The 16,135-nt window shown below is 32.0% G+C and overlaps 1 protein-coding gene across 1 annotated transcript; it reads right to left on the bottom strand.

Moving 5' to 3' along the window:
- Positions 1-1,504: 1,504 nt before the first annotated feature.
- On the bottom strand, positions 1,505-15,589 carry LOC140058198 (plexin-B-like). The gene is made up of 16 exons (XM_072103763.1): positions 15,566-15,589; positions 14,574-14,730; positions 13,913-14,009; positions 10,280-10,391; positions 9,001-9,135; positions 7,848-7,915; positions 7,587-7,674; positions 6,732-6,969; positions 6,183-6,341; positions 5,580-5,654; positions 4,742-4,882; positions 3,850-3,975; positions 3,300-3,405; positions 2,885-3,002; positions 2,130-2,286; positions 1,505-1,569 (listed from the first exon to the last, which is right to left on the bottom strand). Coding segments are annotated over exons 1-7 (594 nt in total). The 3' UTR covers positions 1,505-1,569; positions 2,130-2,286; positions 2,885-3,002; positions 3,300-3,405; positions 3,850-3,975; positions 4,742-4,882; positions 5,580-5,654; positions 6,183-6,341; positions 6,732-6,969; positions 7,587-7,673.
- Positions 15,590-16,135: the final 546 nt, after the last annotated feature.

The raw sequence follows: 16,135 nt of genomic DNA on the forward strand, positions 1-16,135 counted from the left end.
TGGTTCCAATATAAAATCAATTTGAAGGAACCACTCTCATATGCATTGTAAATGTTTGTACAGTAACGTGTTACACAATTATAACTGTCCCATTACAACAATACTATCAATATTGTATTTGATTTCCTTATGTACTTAACACGTTCACTGCCACGGCGTATTTATACGTCAAAAATTGCGTGTCGCTACTTGCCAAGACGTAATACTACGTCAAAATCGTAGCACTTTTGTATTGTATGTAGAATCGCTGGCAGTGGTGATTGGAACAGGAATTATCGCATGGCAGTTTATGAATGATGTACGTAAACGATAATCTAAAAATAAATATCATATGTTTGTTTGTGTTTATTCCCTCATGCATTGAATATGGTTGATACGATGGCGCCCTCACACTCAATATAATCATCTCAAACATGTCATAAATTGCGCTAATAGTAAATAAAAATAATAAAGGATGAAATGATTCAGTGTGGTTTACTGTTTTTATCTCTCGATGATAGGTTTGACCGATTTTAGCGCGGAAAATCCCCGACGTATATTTACGTTCCTGGCAAAGTCAATAAAATTTTTGGACCATTGCCAGTGACGTATTTATACGTCTCAACGGTTTTTCCCGCCATCGTATTTTGAATGACATCATGATAGTCTGTGACCAGATGTTACACTTTCAAACTGTAATTTAATATGTAAACGGGACTTGGCACTGGGACAGAAATTACGGAAAATGCCTTGGCAGTCAATGTGTTAAAGATGACAGTGAGATTACAACAAATTATGTACATTGCAACCTGGTAAAGATGACAGTGAGATTATAACAAATTATGTACATTGCAACCTGGTAAAGATGACAGTGAGATTATAACAAATTATGTACATTGCAACCTGGTAAAGATGACAGTGAGATTATAACAAATTATGTACATTGCAACCTGGTAAAGATGACATTGAGATTATAACAAATTATGTACATTGCAACCTGGTAAAGATGACAGTGAGATTATAACAACTTATGTACATTGCAACCTGGTAAAGATGACAGTGAGATTATAACAAATTATGTACATTGCAACCTGGTAAAGATGACAGTGAGATTATAACAACTTATGTACATTGCAACCTGGTAAAGATGACAGTGAGATTATAACAAATTATGTACATTGCAACCTGGTAAAGATGACAGTGAGATTATAACAAATTATGTACATTGCAACCTGGTAAAGATGACAGTGAGATTATAACAAATTATGTACATTGCAACCTGGTACAGTAGAAACTAACTAAACAATATGTTCATTTCCTTAAAATAATGTGTCAATTGAATTTCAGATCCTTTTATTTCGTTATTATCTTTAGAAAATGTTTGTTTACAATAAAAATTTGATATTTAAAGTAATGAAATTTGAAATAATTTTAAATGTTTATTTATTACACATGCTTATAAAAAAAATTCAGTCAGAAAAGTCAGTACTTACAAAGTAATGGCACTGCAGTCAAAGAATGTGAAGTCAGTGGAAACAAAATCAACATGAGTTACGGATGAGTGAACTGATAAAATAACATCTACAGAAGCTGTAAACAAATTATTTAAAGGTTAGCTACTGTGTAGGACTAGGCCTTAATTTCAAATGCATTTCATTGGTAATACAAAATAATTGAAAATTAAATACAAAAATCTCTACAAAAATCCTAAATGTAATATTTAATTACTTTTTTTTCCAGAGGTAGATAGGTTTAAATACTTGGTGCAAACGTCTCCCAAAAAATGTGATATGCCCATATATAGAGACGATGATGTGATATCACTACCATTTTTGGGCATATCACTACCATATTTGTTTTGTTATTCAAGTTTGATAGTGTAGACAAAGCTTAAGATATCAGTAGGTTGAAACAAGGGTCACTTTGGGGGAATCCCCTTGTTGCGAATGTAGAGTAGTGAGTGCATAATTTCTGTAATCCATGGTGTGTACTAAAACCTATTTCCTCATGAGCTATTAATAGTTATACACCTCCTACAGAGGAGAATGCATACCATGTGTGAAATACTAGTACAGCCACGTGCTACAGTTACATTAAATAAAGAAAAATAAAACAGAAAGTAAAGCATATTAGCATAATGTTTAACTCACCTTGGCTGGTTGGTATCTGTGGCACATGTGATGATGGCGGTGAATTACAAGTCAATGTTTCTGCATCTTTTATTGCAGATGATTGAAAGTCACCAAATTTACAATTATAATTTTGGTTGATGTTTAAAGGAGGAAGTTGCTCAACAGTTAGAGAAATCTATGAATACAAAAAAAAATATTCCAGATTTAATTTTAAGATATCTGTTTAATTGGAGTGTACTGTACAAAAACTTGTATATAATAGGTTTTGGTCCCACAACAACCTATAAATCCTGGCTTGACACACTGATCTAGATATCAAGCCAGGCTTCACAATGTTGGGAGTAATAGTTACTTGGGATGACCTCTAGAGTCAATACATGTTGGTGCACACTCAAAAAGGTTGTATTGCAACCGTAGCTGTTCATCCACTTTTTTTTTCTACCATCTTAATTGGGACATAGGGCCGGAATTCATGTGTCCGTTTGTAAAGAAATGATTTTAACTGGTCGATGCAGTAGGATTATAGACAAAGGCAAATGTAACATGAATCTGTGCATCATGGCAACACCCTAGAGTGTACACCCTCGGAGGTTTGAATCCATATTCGAAAAGAATTATGGCTGTGGAGTGCCGATTTTATGGACATGGCTTGTGGTGCCCCTGCCTTGAGTAGCAGTGCTCAAATTCTAATGGCTAATGGCAAAATAATTTTATTTAAAAAGCATTACAAGCCTGGAAAAAACAAATGTAACAAATTGTTCTTCACAACTCACACTGATATTTTCAAAAGTTTGAGGAATAAAAGGTGGTTCAACACTTGTAATCTCTACACACTGTGCATTGTTGCTTGGCAACCAAGGAGACTGTTGGCATTCATTATATCTGGTACATCTAAAAAATGACAAGCAATCATAATTAAGTGCCATGAAGGACTATGAACATTTAAATCCTATATATGGATTCAGATTTAAAAAAAAACTGTTTGAATAAAAAAGGATTGAAAAAACAATTAAGCCTGATGCATTTGGAATGTACAGTAACTAATTTATAACATTTAATAGTTTATTGTTTTACTAAAATATGTGAAACAATTTGTAAAATGCAATAATAAAAGACACAGCGACTATACAAATTATAAAATATTGGGATTGAAAAAAAAAATGTTAATGAAAATGAAACTCTACTTACTTTTTGTGTAGTGTACACCATCCACAATTCCATCTTCTAGACCTGGTATAATACACTCATCACATGTGATAAACTGACTGCAGTTTGAAACTTGTAGCTTAATCAACTAATCAAATATTGTGATAATTATACAAAATAAAGAAATATTATGAAACATAATCAACAACTAGTAAACAGACAACACGATTTTAAAACATTTACCATACATTTCCTTAGGATAATTCAATCATAATTGTAAAAGTAACTGATTTAAAGTCTGAAGGGGTTTACATTGAATAAAAAAAGTGTTTGTCCTTAATAGGGTTAAAAGCATCATGGAACAAGTATAAAAAATGATGGAGATGGACACCTCAACAGAACGAACAACAGAACGTTTCACGGAATGGACTAAAACATGCACAAAGACAAGATAAAGAGATGATATGGCAGTATTTGCGGGAATATCTTGAAGAGAATGAGAGCAGGAGAGGACTTTGCCTATGGCTAGAATTATGCTGACGATGTTGTACTTCCTTGAAATATAAACCAAATTATATTAAAATAAACTAACCTTTTTTGCTGTAATTAGATGTTTCATCTATAAATGTCTCTGACCTGACCTCTTGACCTGTGTATCTATGGTGATAAATTCATACACTCTAGATTAGATAGATGAGGCTTTGTTGGTTAACTCAGCCTGACAAATTGAAAAAAAATATAACTTAATTAATTAAGTTCATTCAAACATATTTATACATTTAAGCAGTGTTACAAACTTTAATAAATTAGTGACAGAATGCTGGTTTAATAACAACCTGTAAATAAATGCCAACAAATATGCATGTCTCTGTACCTGATCTTAAGCCCGGCACACACTGTAGCTATCGGCTGAGCCAACTGGCACGAACAACACTTTGCTCACAACAAAAATTGTCACAAACTGTGATCGCGTTCTATCGGACGCATACTAAACGCCTTCAGCATTCGGTTTTCTCTTTGGATAATTACTTACTATGCTATAGGGCACGTGCTGACATACTATAATAAATGACAACATTTTTCAGTAAGCTGTTAGCTTACGTTCGGAGGAAAATGACACGCATGATAGATACTTTCCTCAACAGCACATGTGGCCGATTCCTCACAAAGTGTCCGACGCACACTGTGTGTGAGTAAAGTGTAAGTAAGAAAGTAAGTTTTTTCGTTCATAGTTGTTTTAACTCTTTCTAATTATCACTTCATAATATCAGGCTTGGGAGTGCTTGCCTAATACACTCCAAAAAATGCCCTGGAGTCGTGCCATTTACTGCACGTTTGGTAAACTTTTACACATGAACAGCAACAGCAAACCTATAGCACACTATGTACTGAGGAGTACAATGTGTAGCACACTAGCAATTTTAAAGACACAAAGCCTGTGATATGATATAATATGAGTGGAGAAAATAAACAAACAAACTTACTTTGTTTTGTGAATCTGGAATGTTCAAAGCCATTGAACATCATGTTACAGACATATTGTTTGTGAGTAACAAAAGGCATTACAATCCCTTGAAAATCTTCTGCCGTCAAATCAGTCAAGTAAACAGTTAAATCAGCGAATGCTATTACAAAAATAAATAAAAATGATAAGTTTGTGTTTACTAAATATTTAACCAAATATTCTACACTATGTTATAATGTTCTTTACAAAATATTCACATTTCTATACTTCATTCAATATGATTGTGTTTGTATTTTGAGAAAAATACTTTTTTTTATTGAGGTTGCATGACAAAGCTATATGAAGTCATCATTGCTTACAATTTGCAACTGTTGAGTTGGTTAGGACCATCAAACCGGGCAGGGTTGGGTTTCACGGTGCAAATGAAATTGTTGGCCTAAGGATTGTAGAGTACAGCCAGGTGTACATGTAATAAGAGGCAGTTGTAAAGGTTGTATATTCTGGCCAGTAAGTTTCATCCACTAAAGACACAACAGAATGCTGAGTACTTTGGCAATAAAAAAAAAAGATGGGAATTTTGTGTACATAATTGAAATATTGGGACATACTTATGAGAATGAATGACATTATACCAGTTTAAAAGTACTAATTATGGTAAATTAAATTATAATGGTAACCTTCAATTTGGTCAGTGTTATGCCCAAATAAGGTCAAGTTATGCTTGAATTAATGATTCACTCATTCATTTCAACATAAGCTTTTTTGTTTTCTTTGTCATATTGTTTAATCCTTCTTCTATGGATCAGAAGAATGATAAAGAAAAGAAGTATTGCAACACCTATTACTGAACAAATTACAATAATTATTTCTACTTGAATGTTGGAAGAATATTCGATGGGCCCAAACGTCACATTAATGTTACCATGTTGAATCTGAAAAGAAAAAAAATTGAATTATAATACTATACACCATTATTTTGTTTTTTGTAAAATAATATTTTGAACTTTTATATTTTGCAGTAGTTTAAAAAAATAGATAAAAACATTCTAAAAAGCATTTAAAAACATAAATTCTTGGTTATTGTGGAATAGCATTAAAAAAAAACTATCATTAATTTGGATATTATACACATAATGAATGTTTATGAGTTGATGGTTGAAAGATTGACTGCTCCCATTTAACGGGTACCAAGAGTACAATCATAGGTGTTATAAAAGCCATTATTTGTGATAAAAGATATGTCAATTGCAGAAGATTTGGCAAAATCAGGAGCAGAGTATTTTATTTTGAAATGAGAGGTTACCTCACTTGGCTTTTAATTGAACTAAAAATTCTATATAATAATATTATAAAATGTCCTTTTCTGTACCATGCTGTCTTAGAGGTTACTTTTAAAATGAGTAATAATTAGATTATGATTCTTGTGATCTGGTGACCACAAACATTTGCAATACATGTACCTTAACTATAGGATGATCTTCACCATCTACTGGATTAGGTTCCTTGTCTGGTACTTCAACAATAACTACTGTACGTGTTATTGAATTTACAGTGCATTTAACCCTTCCTATGAAGACTTCAACATCCTCAATGTCACTAGCAAGGTTGATGTCAGAACCCTAATAATAATAAATCACAATCAGTAAATAACTGATTAAGGATTTAAAAAGTTCTTTTTCAAATTTTAAAATAAATGTAGCTCAATAATACACTTTACACTGAACAAAAACTAACTAACTAAATAATTATAAAAATTATGAGATTTGTGTAAATATTTTGTGCAGCAGTAGAAACTAAGTTTGGTTGCTCCTGAGCACGCATTGCATGATGTAAGCACAACACAAGTAACTTGACTATTCATGACACGACTGATGGATCAACCATTGCATCATGATAATAGTCAAATTGCTTGCGTTGTCAATTACATCCTTCCATTGTGTTAAGTAGAGTTGATTTAATGCTTTTACGCAATACACTGCTGAAGAAATAAAACTATATACAGTATTTACCATCAACTTTATAAATTCATCAATATCTTTGTCATATCTGTATATTCCATCAACTACAGTCTCTCCATAAAAAGAAATATTATCAAAGGGATAATATATTGGATTAGGGTAAACTGAGAATCCAAAATCACCACTCAATGCAGGAACGAAACCATCAATGAAAAGGTCAACCTGATGTGGAGAGATCAGCTGGTGGACTTTCACAATCCATCTCTTCATTTGACAGAATTATACAGTTCTGAAAAAACAACACATCATTTCTTTATTTATTAATTAAAGAACAATTTACAAGGAATTTTCAAAATAATTAATTAATTTTCATAAAGTCATATACTTTGCTTAAATCTGACAAAACAATTCTACTTAGTAACAATTATAATCAAAATAAATACACAAAAGGCCTATATTGTGTAAATAAGACAGAAGAGAAAACAGAGTGTTAATGTTGGAAAACAAAAACATGATCTTAAAATTATCTTTACTTGATAATCAGATGCTTTTGGAGTTGATTTAATGTACTGAGCATTGAGTACAATTACATCAGAGAAGGACTTATGCTTGGTTACTACTAGAGATGCACAAGGACGCATGTAACATAAGTGATTTGACCAATCACAAGCGATTGATTATTCCAACTGTTACTTTTCATTGGTCAACTAGCTTGCGTTGGGTCTACATCCTTGAGTTGCGTCTCTAGTGGCAACCAAGCTTTAAAGCACTCAGATTTTATGGATGGATTATGGATATATTCTTATGGATGAATGATATGGATGTAAACATTGTTGACTTCTAAGGAAAACCTCTCTTTCTGTTGAAATTTATTATATTAGAAATGTATATGTATCTAAAGCTTACATTTTCAGCTGATACGATATTTAACAACATCGTTGCTTTCTGTACATATTGGAAATTTGTTCCGGTCACTCTGATGTTTTGACCACCTCTGCAAAAATAAGCATTTTAAACATTATCATTACATGGAATATGGTGCTTTAAGTATGAAGGAGTCAATTGATTTTACTTCCAATTCTTAAAGCCCAACATTGTCACATTGTTTTGTATAATAATTTAATACACTGAGCTTTTGTATCAAGGTCAGTACAGTTTGTATCTTACTATAGTAAAGCAAGGTCAGTTGGCTTGGAACTTTCCATTTTTCGTTTTTTTGACACACGATTTTCAGCCTGAATGAAAAATTAAGAATAATTTTGTTAACTGGCATATGTAGAGTTTCTCAGTTTACTACCACTGCACAGTTGTATATTATATCTATTTGTTGGCCTACTTCTAATTTTAAGTCTAGTTACTTTCACTGTTCGAGTCACTGTCAGGGCCAAGCCCTAGCTAGGACTAGATAAAGGACCTTATTTTGGAAAGGTAGGAGGAGGGGATTCTTCTGTTGGCCTAATTTTATATATTTTGGTTTGAATGGTGGCACTAAAGGAAATAAACCTAGGCTAGTGAATGTGTTAAACTTACCAATTCTATCGTTCTTGTGTTGATATATTTACGATAACAATGGTGATGAAATTCAAAATATGGATGCTTTGTTATTATGTCTTCATATGACGCATTAAGAATATCTAGCTCAGATACTAGTTTATTAGCAATATCTTTACAGGTACCATCTAAGTTTACCCATAACTTGGTACAAGCAACAACCTTATAAAATCGAACTTCCGTAATTGGGAATGCCGTTTTATCAGTAATGTTTTCATGGTGAAAACAACATTTTATTTGAAGATCACACACGTGGCTTTCATCAATCGAAGCCATGTTGTTGTTTGTGCACAGTTCATGTCACGCGTCCATATTCACCAAATCGTTAACAATTGTTGTACTAAAATTACGATAATACTGTTTTATTATCAAGTTTCCTGTTATTTAATTAATATACTAAATATCACTGAACTTATTCAATGTAGTTTTTGTGAATAAATATTTTATTTAATGAATAATAAAACCTTAATGAAAAAAAAAATTTTTTTGGCTAAAGGAGTTTCTCGTGTGGAAAAGGTCATGGGTCAACACAATGTAAAAAAATTTTCAAATACTGACGTTGAAATGTGATTTCCTTGTTATATGATACGTTTTTTAGGTGAAACTTTGTGTTAAAACTTATTACTTTTAAAATATTATTAACATAATTATCATGTAGAGTTTTTTTAGGCTAATGAGACTGGAACGGGATTGAACGATAGGATTTTCACCCGATGGCCTAAAATAAATAATGAATTTCTCTATAAAATCATTAACTTAAAATGTTTACCTTTGTTGCATTTGGTAAATTCCTAATTGGTATTATGACTTCTTTCTGTAATTGTGCATGAATAAGTTCCTCATCTGGTTGATAAATTTGTGGACATGACCCTTGACCTTGAAAACCATTTGGTGGTGATGCTGCCTACATATTAAAACAATAGCTTATAAGTGATATTATAACAATAATGTCGTTAAACATTTTGAATGCCATAATTACAAAAATAGATAATTTTCTGTTTGTTCTTCTCACCGATAACTGTAGATGATCTAATGGAAACTGTTAATACGAACCGTGGTAACTACTGTAAATTACTGACAAAGATCACTAAAATATATTAAGAATACACCATTATTCTTACAAGTTCTTTATCTGGCACGGCACCTAATGTTCCATCTGCATAGATTAAGGGTATGTTCAGACTCACGGAGTTACGATGGAGTTATGTAAGCGGCGTACATATTTTTGTGTTTGAACCAGGCCGCGGATTAGCGTTAGGAAGCTGTTACTCCGCGCCAGTGGCGTTATTAACTTTGGCTGGAGAGGGTAGATTTAATAACGCTAATCCAGTGATGCATCAGTGATTTTAACCCTAACCAATGAAAAGAAACGACCACGATTAGCAGACAGCAACTACATACCTGTACCCTAGTATACAACAGCGAAATAGCTATGTCAAATGTATTTTAGGTTTCCAAGTTTAAAGAACAGTAAAGTTGGTGTCAGTGATATGATATTTGCCTAAAATAAATCAATTAATCAGAACATTTTCCGTGTAATAATTATGCTTTAACTTATTTTGAATTAAAATGCAATTCTACAAGTAGTAAGAACAAATAAGTATATGTAACATTATATAAATACAAATAACAAAAACCAATTTAACGATGTAAACTTTCATGCATTGTCATGAATATATTATAATTCAATCTGTTTTGACCTGATCAGAGTGTTTTAAACGCAAGGCATTGGAATGTTGATCGTTGTGTCTGAACACCTTGGCTTTTAACGCCACAGATTACCGTACGCCTTGCATAGATAACTCCACCGTAACTCTGTGAGTCTAAACATACCCTAAAGTATCTTGCCTAAGGACACAAGGCATGCCACCTCATAATATAATTTCTATAAGCGGCATACTATAAACTGAGCAACCCATTCGCACCTTACCAACCCCTTCCAAATACAATTAGCCTAACCATGTTGTCTCAAAAAGTGCTTATTTGAGCAATACAAGTTCCATTTGATTATATAGCACAAAAAAGAAAAAAAAGTCATAATTACTTACGTTTCCTTTCAAAATAATTTTGTCTGCTGTGCACAATGTTGATGCATTATGGGTACATTTATTGTCGTAGACACACCAATCACAAGTAAAACTTAAAACACATCCAGAACAGCTACAGTATTGAAAATAAAAACAAAATAACATTGTTAAAAAGTAAAACACCATTTACTTATTTTGCACAACAAATGACAAAGTGCCAATCATTATCTTATGTAATGTCAATGCCAATGATATAAAGATGTTGTTAAAGATAATTATTAAATCATATACTATCATTTTTCTACTCCTCAGGGGACACTTTACTGCCAAACGAGGAGGACTATATTTTAACACTGCGGCCAACCCTTACAAAAGGAACACCTAGACTGGGCCTAAAAAAATCACTGAATTAACATAATGATCTATTGTATATTTCACAATTCTGAGCACAAATGTATACAGTAATTTGTTAAGGTAATGACCAGTGCAAACGCATCACAGTTTGCTAAAGTTTAAATTCTCAATTTCAAGAGCCAATTCATTCATTTTTTTTTGTTTTTGCATATTTTTTTTTCATAAGGAGAATTTGTTTAGGTCCCAATAGTGTCCCCTAATAAGGGGGTCTACTGTATAATATTTTGATATTGTTAATATTATTTTGAACAATGGGAGAAAATTAATCACAGCACATGGTACGAAATGAATGAAATTGGTGGATACACTTAGGTCTGTTACAGTACATTTAACAGCAGATTAACTCACTGAGTACAGATTTGAGAGAGCATTAGTATTAGTTTGTTATATTGAACAAAAGTACAGTATTGGTAAAACGGTATGAACACATTTTAACACGAACTTCCCTTTGACTCAAAATAACCTTTTGTGTTACAAAAATAATAGGCTAAATTTAGGTAAAGTTATTGTTGAAATAAAATTCAATAAACAATACAGAAAACTTTAACAACAGAATCAAATCCTTGATGATATAATAGAGAAGGTTTACAGTTCTGGTTTCCGTAACAGCAAGTCAGAGGCTGACAAGTTAATACCAAGAAGCAAACATTGATGTATTTTGTATTGTTGATTAAATAACCTGATTAATTAAGTATGTGAATGAATGGCATTAAAGCATGCTTGACTGCACAGGCAAGTCAAGCAAATGCTGTCAAATGGTTCGATTAACATTGCATACAATTACACTGTGGAATTTATTAGGGTTGAGGGAATGTTATGGTTCCAGGTAACTGTAAGCTTATATTGGACATGTCCACATGCTTTTTCGACTTCTTGTTAAATGTTCTGTGAAGGTTAAAGATCATTCAGGAAAGCAATTATCCTTACAAACCTATACATTTAATAGGCTAACTACTATCTACTCAAAATAACACATATAATAACTTAACTTAATTCAATAATAATAATCAAATGAATCTTTTGAATCTAGTTCAATTATCAAAACACTAACAGTAACTGTTTTTAACACCGTGAGAGTATCACTCAATAGTAGTTATGTTTTAAATTATAAACAGTTTTCTCTTAAAATCTAAACTAAATTCCTTCATGTACACCAAGTAGTTTATGATTTATGACATGCAAATACAGTCAACTTTCCTATCAGTCAAAATTAGAAACTAAGCTGTCAAAATCACAATGTGCTTAAGAATCCAAAAGTTCTTGATAATTGTGGAAAAACCTTAGTGTGCTCTAAGACATTGCCATGCTTTTAAAAAGCCAGATATTTATTTTTTTCTGATCTCTGAAGACTTTGGAACAACCCAACCCAAGAGTCTGATTGATAATATTTGAATTTCAAAAAATACTTAAATTACATTACTACAAAGATAAATAAAAAAGGTGTTATTTAATCTACAATAAACACGTAACTGATGAGTTGATTGTCTTGAAAGGAAGATATATTGGTTAATTTGGCTGAACTATCTATCTGATTACAAATAGGGAAGTATAACAATGATGATTCAGTGTTGACACATTGGTTTTTTAACTGTGTTTATTCATTCCCTCACAGCTATCAATATTTGCTATCCTGGTTCCAATATAAAATCAATTTGAAGGAACCACTCTCATATGCATTGTAAATGTTTGTACGTGTTACACAATTATAACTGTCCCATTACAACAATACTATCAATATTGTATTTGATTTCCTTATGTACTTAAAGATGACAGTGAGATTATAACAAATTATGTACATTGCAACCTGGTAAAGATGACAGTGAGATTATAACAAATTATGTACATTGCAACCTGGTAAAGATGACAGTGAGATTATAACAAATTATGTACATTGCAACCTGGTAAAGATGACAGTGAGATTATAACAAATTATGTACATTGCAACCTGGTAAAGATGACAGTGAGATTATAACAAATTATGTACATTGCAACCTGGTAAAGATGACAGTGAGATTATAACAAATTATGTACATTGCAACCTGGTAAAGATGACAGTGAGATTATAACAAATTATGTACATTGCAACCTGGTAAAGATGACAGTGAGATTATAACAAATTATGTACATTGCAACCTGGTAAAGATGACATTGAGATTATAACAAATTATGTACATTGCAACCTGGTAAAGATGACAGTGAGATTATAACAAATTATGTACATTGCAACCTGGTAAAGATGACAGTGAGATTATAACAAATTATGTACATTGCAACCTGGTAAAGATGACAGTGAGATTATAACAAATTATGTACATTGCAACCTGGTAAAGATGACATTGAGATTATAACAAATTATGTACATTGCAACCTGGTAAAGATGACAGTGAGATTATAACAAATTATGTACATTGCAACCTGGTAAAGATGACAGTGAGATTATAACAAATTATGTACATTGCAACCTGGTAAAGATGACAGTGAGATTATAACAAATTATGTACATTGCAACCTGGTAAAGATGACAGTGAGATTATAACAAATTATGTACATTGCAACCTGGTAAAGATGACAGTGAGATTATAACAAATTATGTACATTGCAACCTGGTAAAGATGACAGTGAGATTATAACAAATTATGTACATTGCAACCTGGTAAAGATGACAGTGAGATTATAACAAATTATGTACATTGCAACCTGGTAAAGATGACATTGAGATTATAACAAATTATGTACATTGCAACCTGGTAAAGATGACAGTGAGATTATAACAAATTATGTACATTGCAACCTGGTAAAGATGACAGTGAGATTATAACAAATTATGTACATTGCAACCTGGTAAAGATGACAGTGAGATTATAACAAATTATGTACATTGCAACCTGGTAAAGATGACAGTGAGATTATAACAAATTATGTACATTGCAACCTGGTAAAGATGACATTGAGATTATAACAAATTATGTACATTGCAACCTGGTAAAGATGACAGTGAGATTATAACAAATTATGTACATTGCAACCTGGTACAGTAGAAACTAACTAAACAATATGTTCATTTCCTTAAAATAATGTGTCAATTGAATTTCAGATCCTTTTATTTCGTTATTATCTTTAGAAAATGTTTGTTTACAATAAAAATTTGATATTTAAAGTAATGAAATTTGAAATAATTTTAAATGTTTATTTATTACACATGCTTATAAAAAAAATTCAGTCAGAAAAGTCAGTACTTACGAAGTAATGACACTGCAGTCAAAGAATGTGAAGTCAGTGGAAACAAAATCAACATCAGTTACGGATGAGTGAACTGATAAAATAACATCTACAGAAGCTGTAAACAAACTATTTAAAGGTTAGCTACTGTGTAGGCCTAGGCCTTAATTTCAAATGCATTTCATTGGTAAATACAAAATAATTGAAAATTCAATACAAAAATCTCTACAAAAAACCTAAATGTAATATTTAATTACTTTTTTTTTCCAGAGGTAGATAGGTTTAAATACTTGGTGCAAACGTCTCCCAAAAAATGTGATATGCCCATATATGGAGATGATGATGTGATATCACTACCATTTTTGGGCATATCACTACCATATTTGTTTTGTTAATCAAGTTTGATAGTGTAGACAAAGCTTAAGATATCAGTAGGTTGAAACAAGGGTCACTTTGGGGGAATCCCCCTTGTTGCGAATATAGAGTAATGAGTGCATAATTTCTGTAATCCATGGTGTGTACTAAAACCTATTTCCTCATGAGCTATTAATAGTATATACACCTCCTACAGAGGAGAATGCATACCATGTGTGAAATACTAGTACAGCCACGTGCTACAGTTACATTAAATAAAGAAAAATAAAACAGAAAGTAAAGCATATTAGCATAATGTTTAACTCACCTTGGCTGGTTGGTATCTGTGGCACATGTGATGATGGCGGTGAATTACAAGTCAATGTTTCTGCATCTTTTATTGCAGATGATTGAAAGTCACCAAATTTACAATTATAATTTTGGTTGATGTTTAAAGGAGGAAGTTGCTCAACAGTTAGAGAAATCTATGAATACAAAAAAAAATATTCCAGATTTTAATTTTAAGATATCTGTTTAATTGGAGTGTACTGTACAAAAACTTGTATGTATAATAGGTTTTGGTCCCACAACAACCTATAAATCCTGGCTTGACACACTGTGATCTAGATATCAAGCCAGGCTTCACAATGTTGGGAGTAATAGTTACTTGGGATGACCTCTAGAGTCAATACATGTTGGTGCACACTCAAAAAGGTTGTATTGCAACCGTAGCTGTTCATCCACTTTTTTTTTCTACCATCTTAATTGGGACATAGGGCCGGAATTCATGTGTCCGTTTGTAAAGAAATGATTTTAACTGGTCGATGCAGTAGGATTATAGACAAAGGCAAATGTAACATGAATCTGTGTATCATGGCAACACCCTAATCTAGAGTGTACACCATCGGAGGTATTCGAAAAGAATTATGGCTGTGGAAGTGCCGATTTTATGGACATGGCTTGTGGTGCCCCTGCCTTGAGTAGCAGTGCTCAAATTCTAATGGCTAATGGCAAAATGATTTTATTTAAAAAGCATTACAAGCCTGAAAAAAATGTAACAAATCCTATATATGGAATCAGATTTAAAAAAAAACTGTTTGAATAAAAAAGGATTGAAAAAACAATTAAGCCTGATGCATTTGGAATGTACAGTAACTAATTTCTAATATTTAATAGTTTATTGTTTTACTAAAATATGTGAAACAATTTGTAAAATGCAATAATAAAAGACACAGCGACCATACAAATTATAAAATATTGGGATTGAAAAAAAAAAATGTTAATGAAAATGAAACTCTATTTACTTTTTGTGTAGTGTACACCATCCACAATAAGGATCTCCATCTTCTAGACCTGGTATAATACACTCATCACATGTGATAAACTGACTGCAGTTTGAAACTTGTAGCTTAATGAACTAATCAAATATTGTGATAATTATACAAAATAAAGAAATATTATGAAACATAATCAACAACTAGTAAACAGACAACAAGATTTTAAAACATTTACCATACATTTCCTTAGGATAATTCAATCATAATTGTAAAAGTAACTGATTTAAAGTCTGAAGGGGTTTACATTGAATAAAAAAAGTTTTTGTCCTTAATAGGGTTAAAAGCATCATGGAACAAGTATAAAAAATGATGGAGATGGACACCTCAACAGAACGAACAACAGAACGTTTCACGGAATGGACTAAAACATGCACAAAGACAAGATAAAGAGATGATATGGCAGTATTTGCGGGAATATCTTGAAGAGAATGAGAGCAGGAGAGGACTTTGCCTATGGCTAGAATTATGCTGACGATGTTGTACCTCCTTGAAATATAAACCAAATTATATTAAAATAAACTAACCTTTTTGCTGTAATTAGATGTTTCATCTA

This window comes from Antedon mediterranea, chromosome 9 (genome assembly GCF_964355755.1).
Source record: "Antedon mediterranea chromosome 9, ecAntMedi1.1, whole genome shotgun sequence".
NCBI lineage: Eukaryota > Metazoa > Echinodermata > Crinoidea > Comatulida > Antedonidae > Antedon > Antedon mediterranea.

Bases quoted from the DNA above. Each gene is read 5' to 3' on its own strand.
- LOC140058198 (XM_072103763.1), bottom strand. From the start codon at position 15,589: ATGGAGATCCTTATTGTGGATGGT. The intron at 10,392-13,912 runs GTAAGTACTGAC...TCAATACTGTAG, and splicing joins GACTGCAGTGTCATTACTTC to CTGTTCTGGATGTGTTTTAA. The intron at 9,136-10,279 runs GTAAGTAATTAT...TTTAATATGTAG, and splicing joins AAATTATTTTGAAAGGAAAC to GCAGCATCACCACCAAATGG.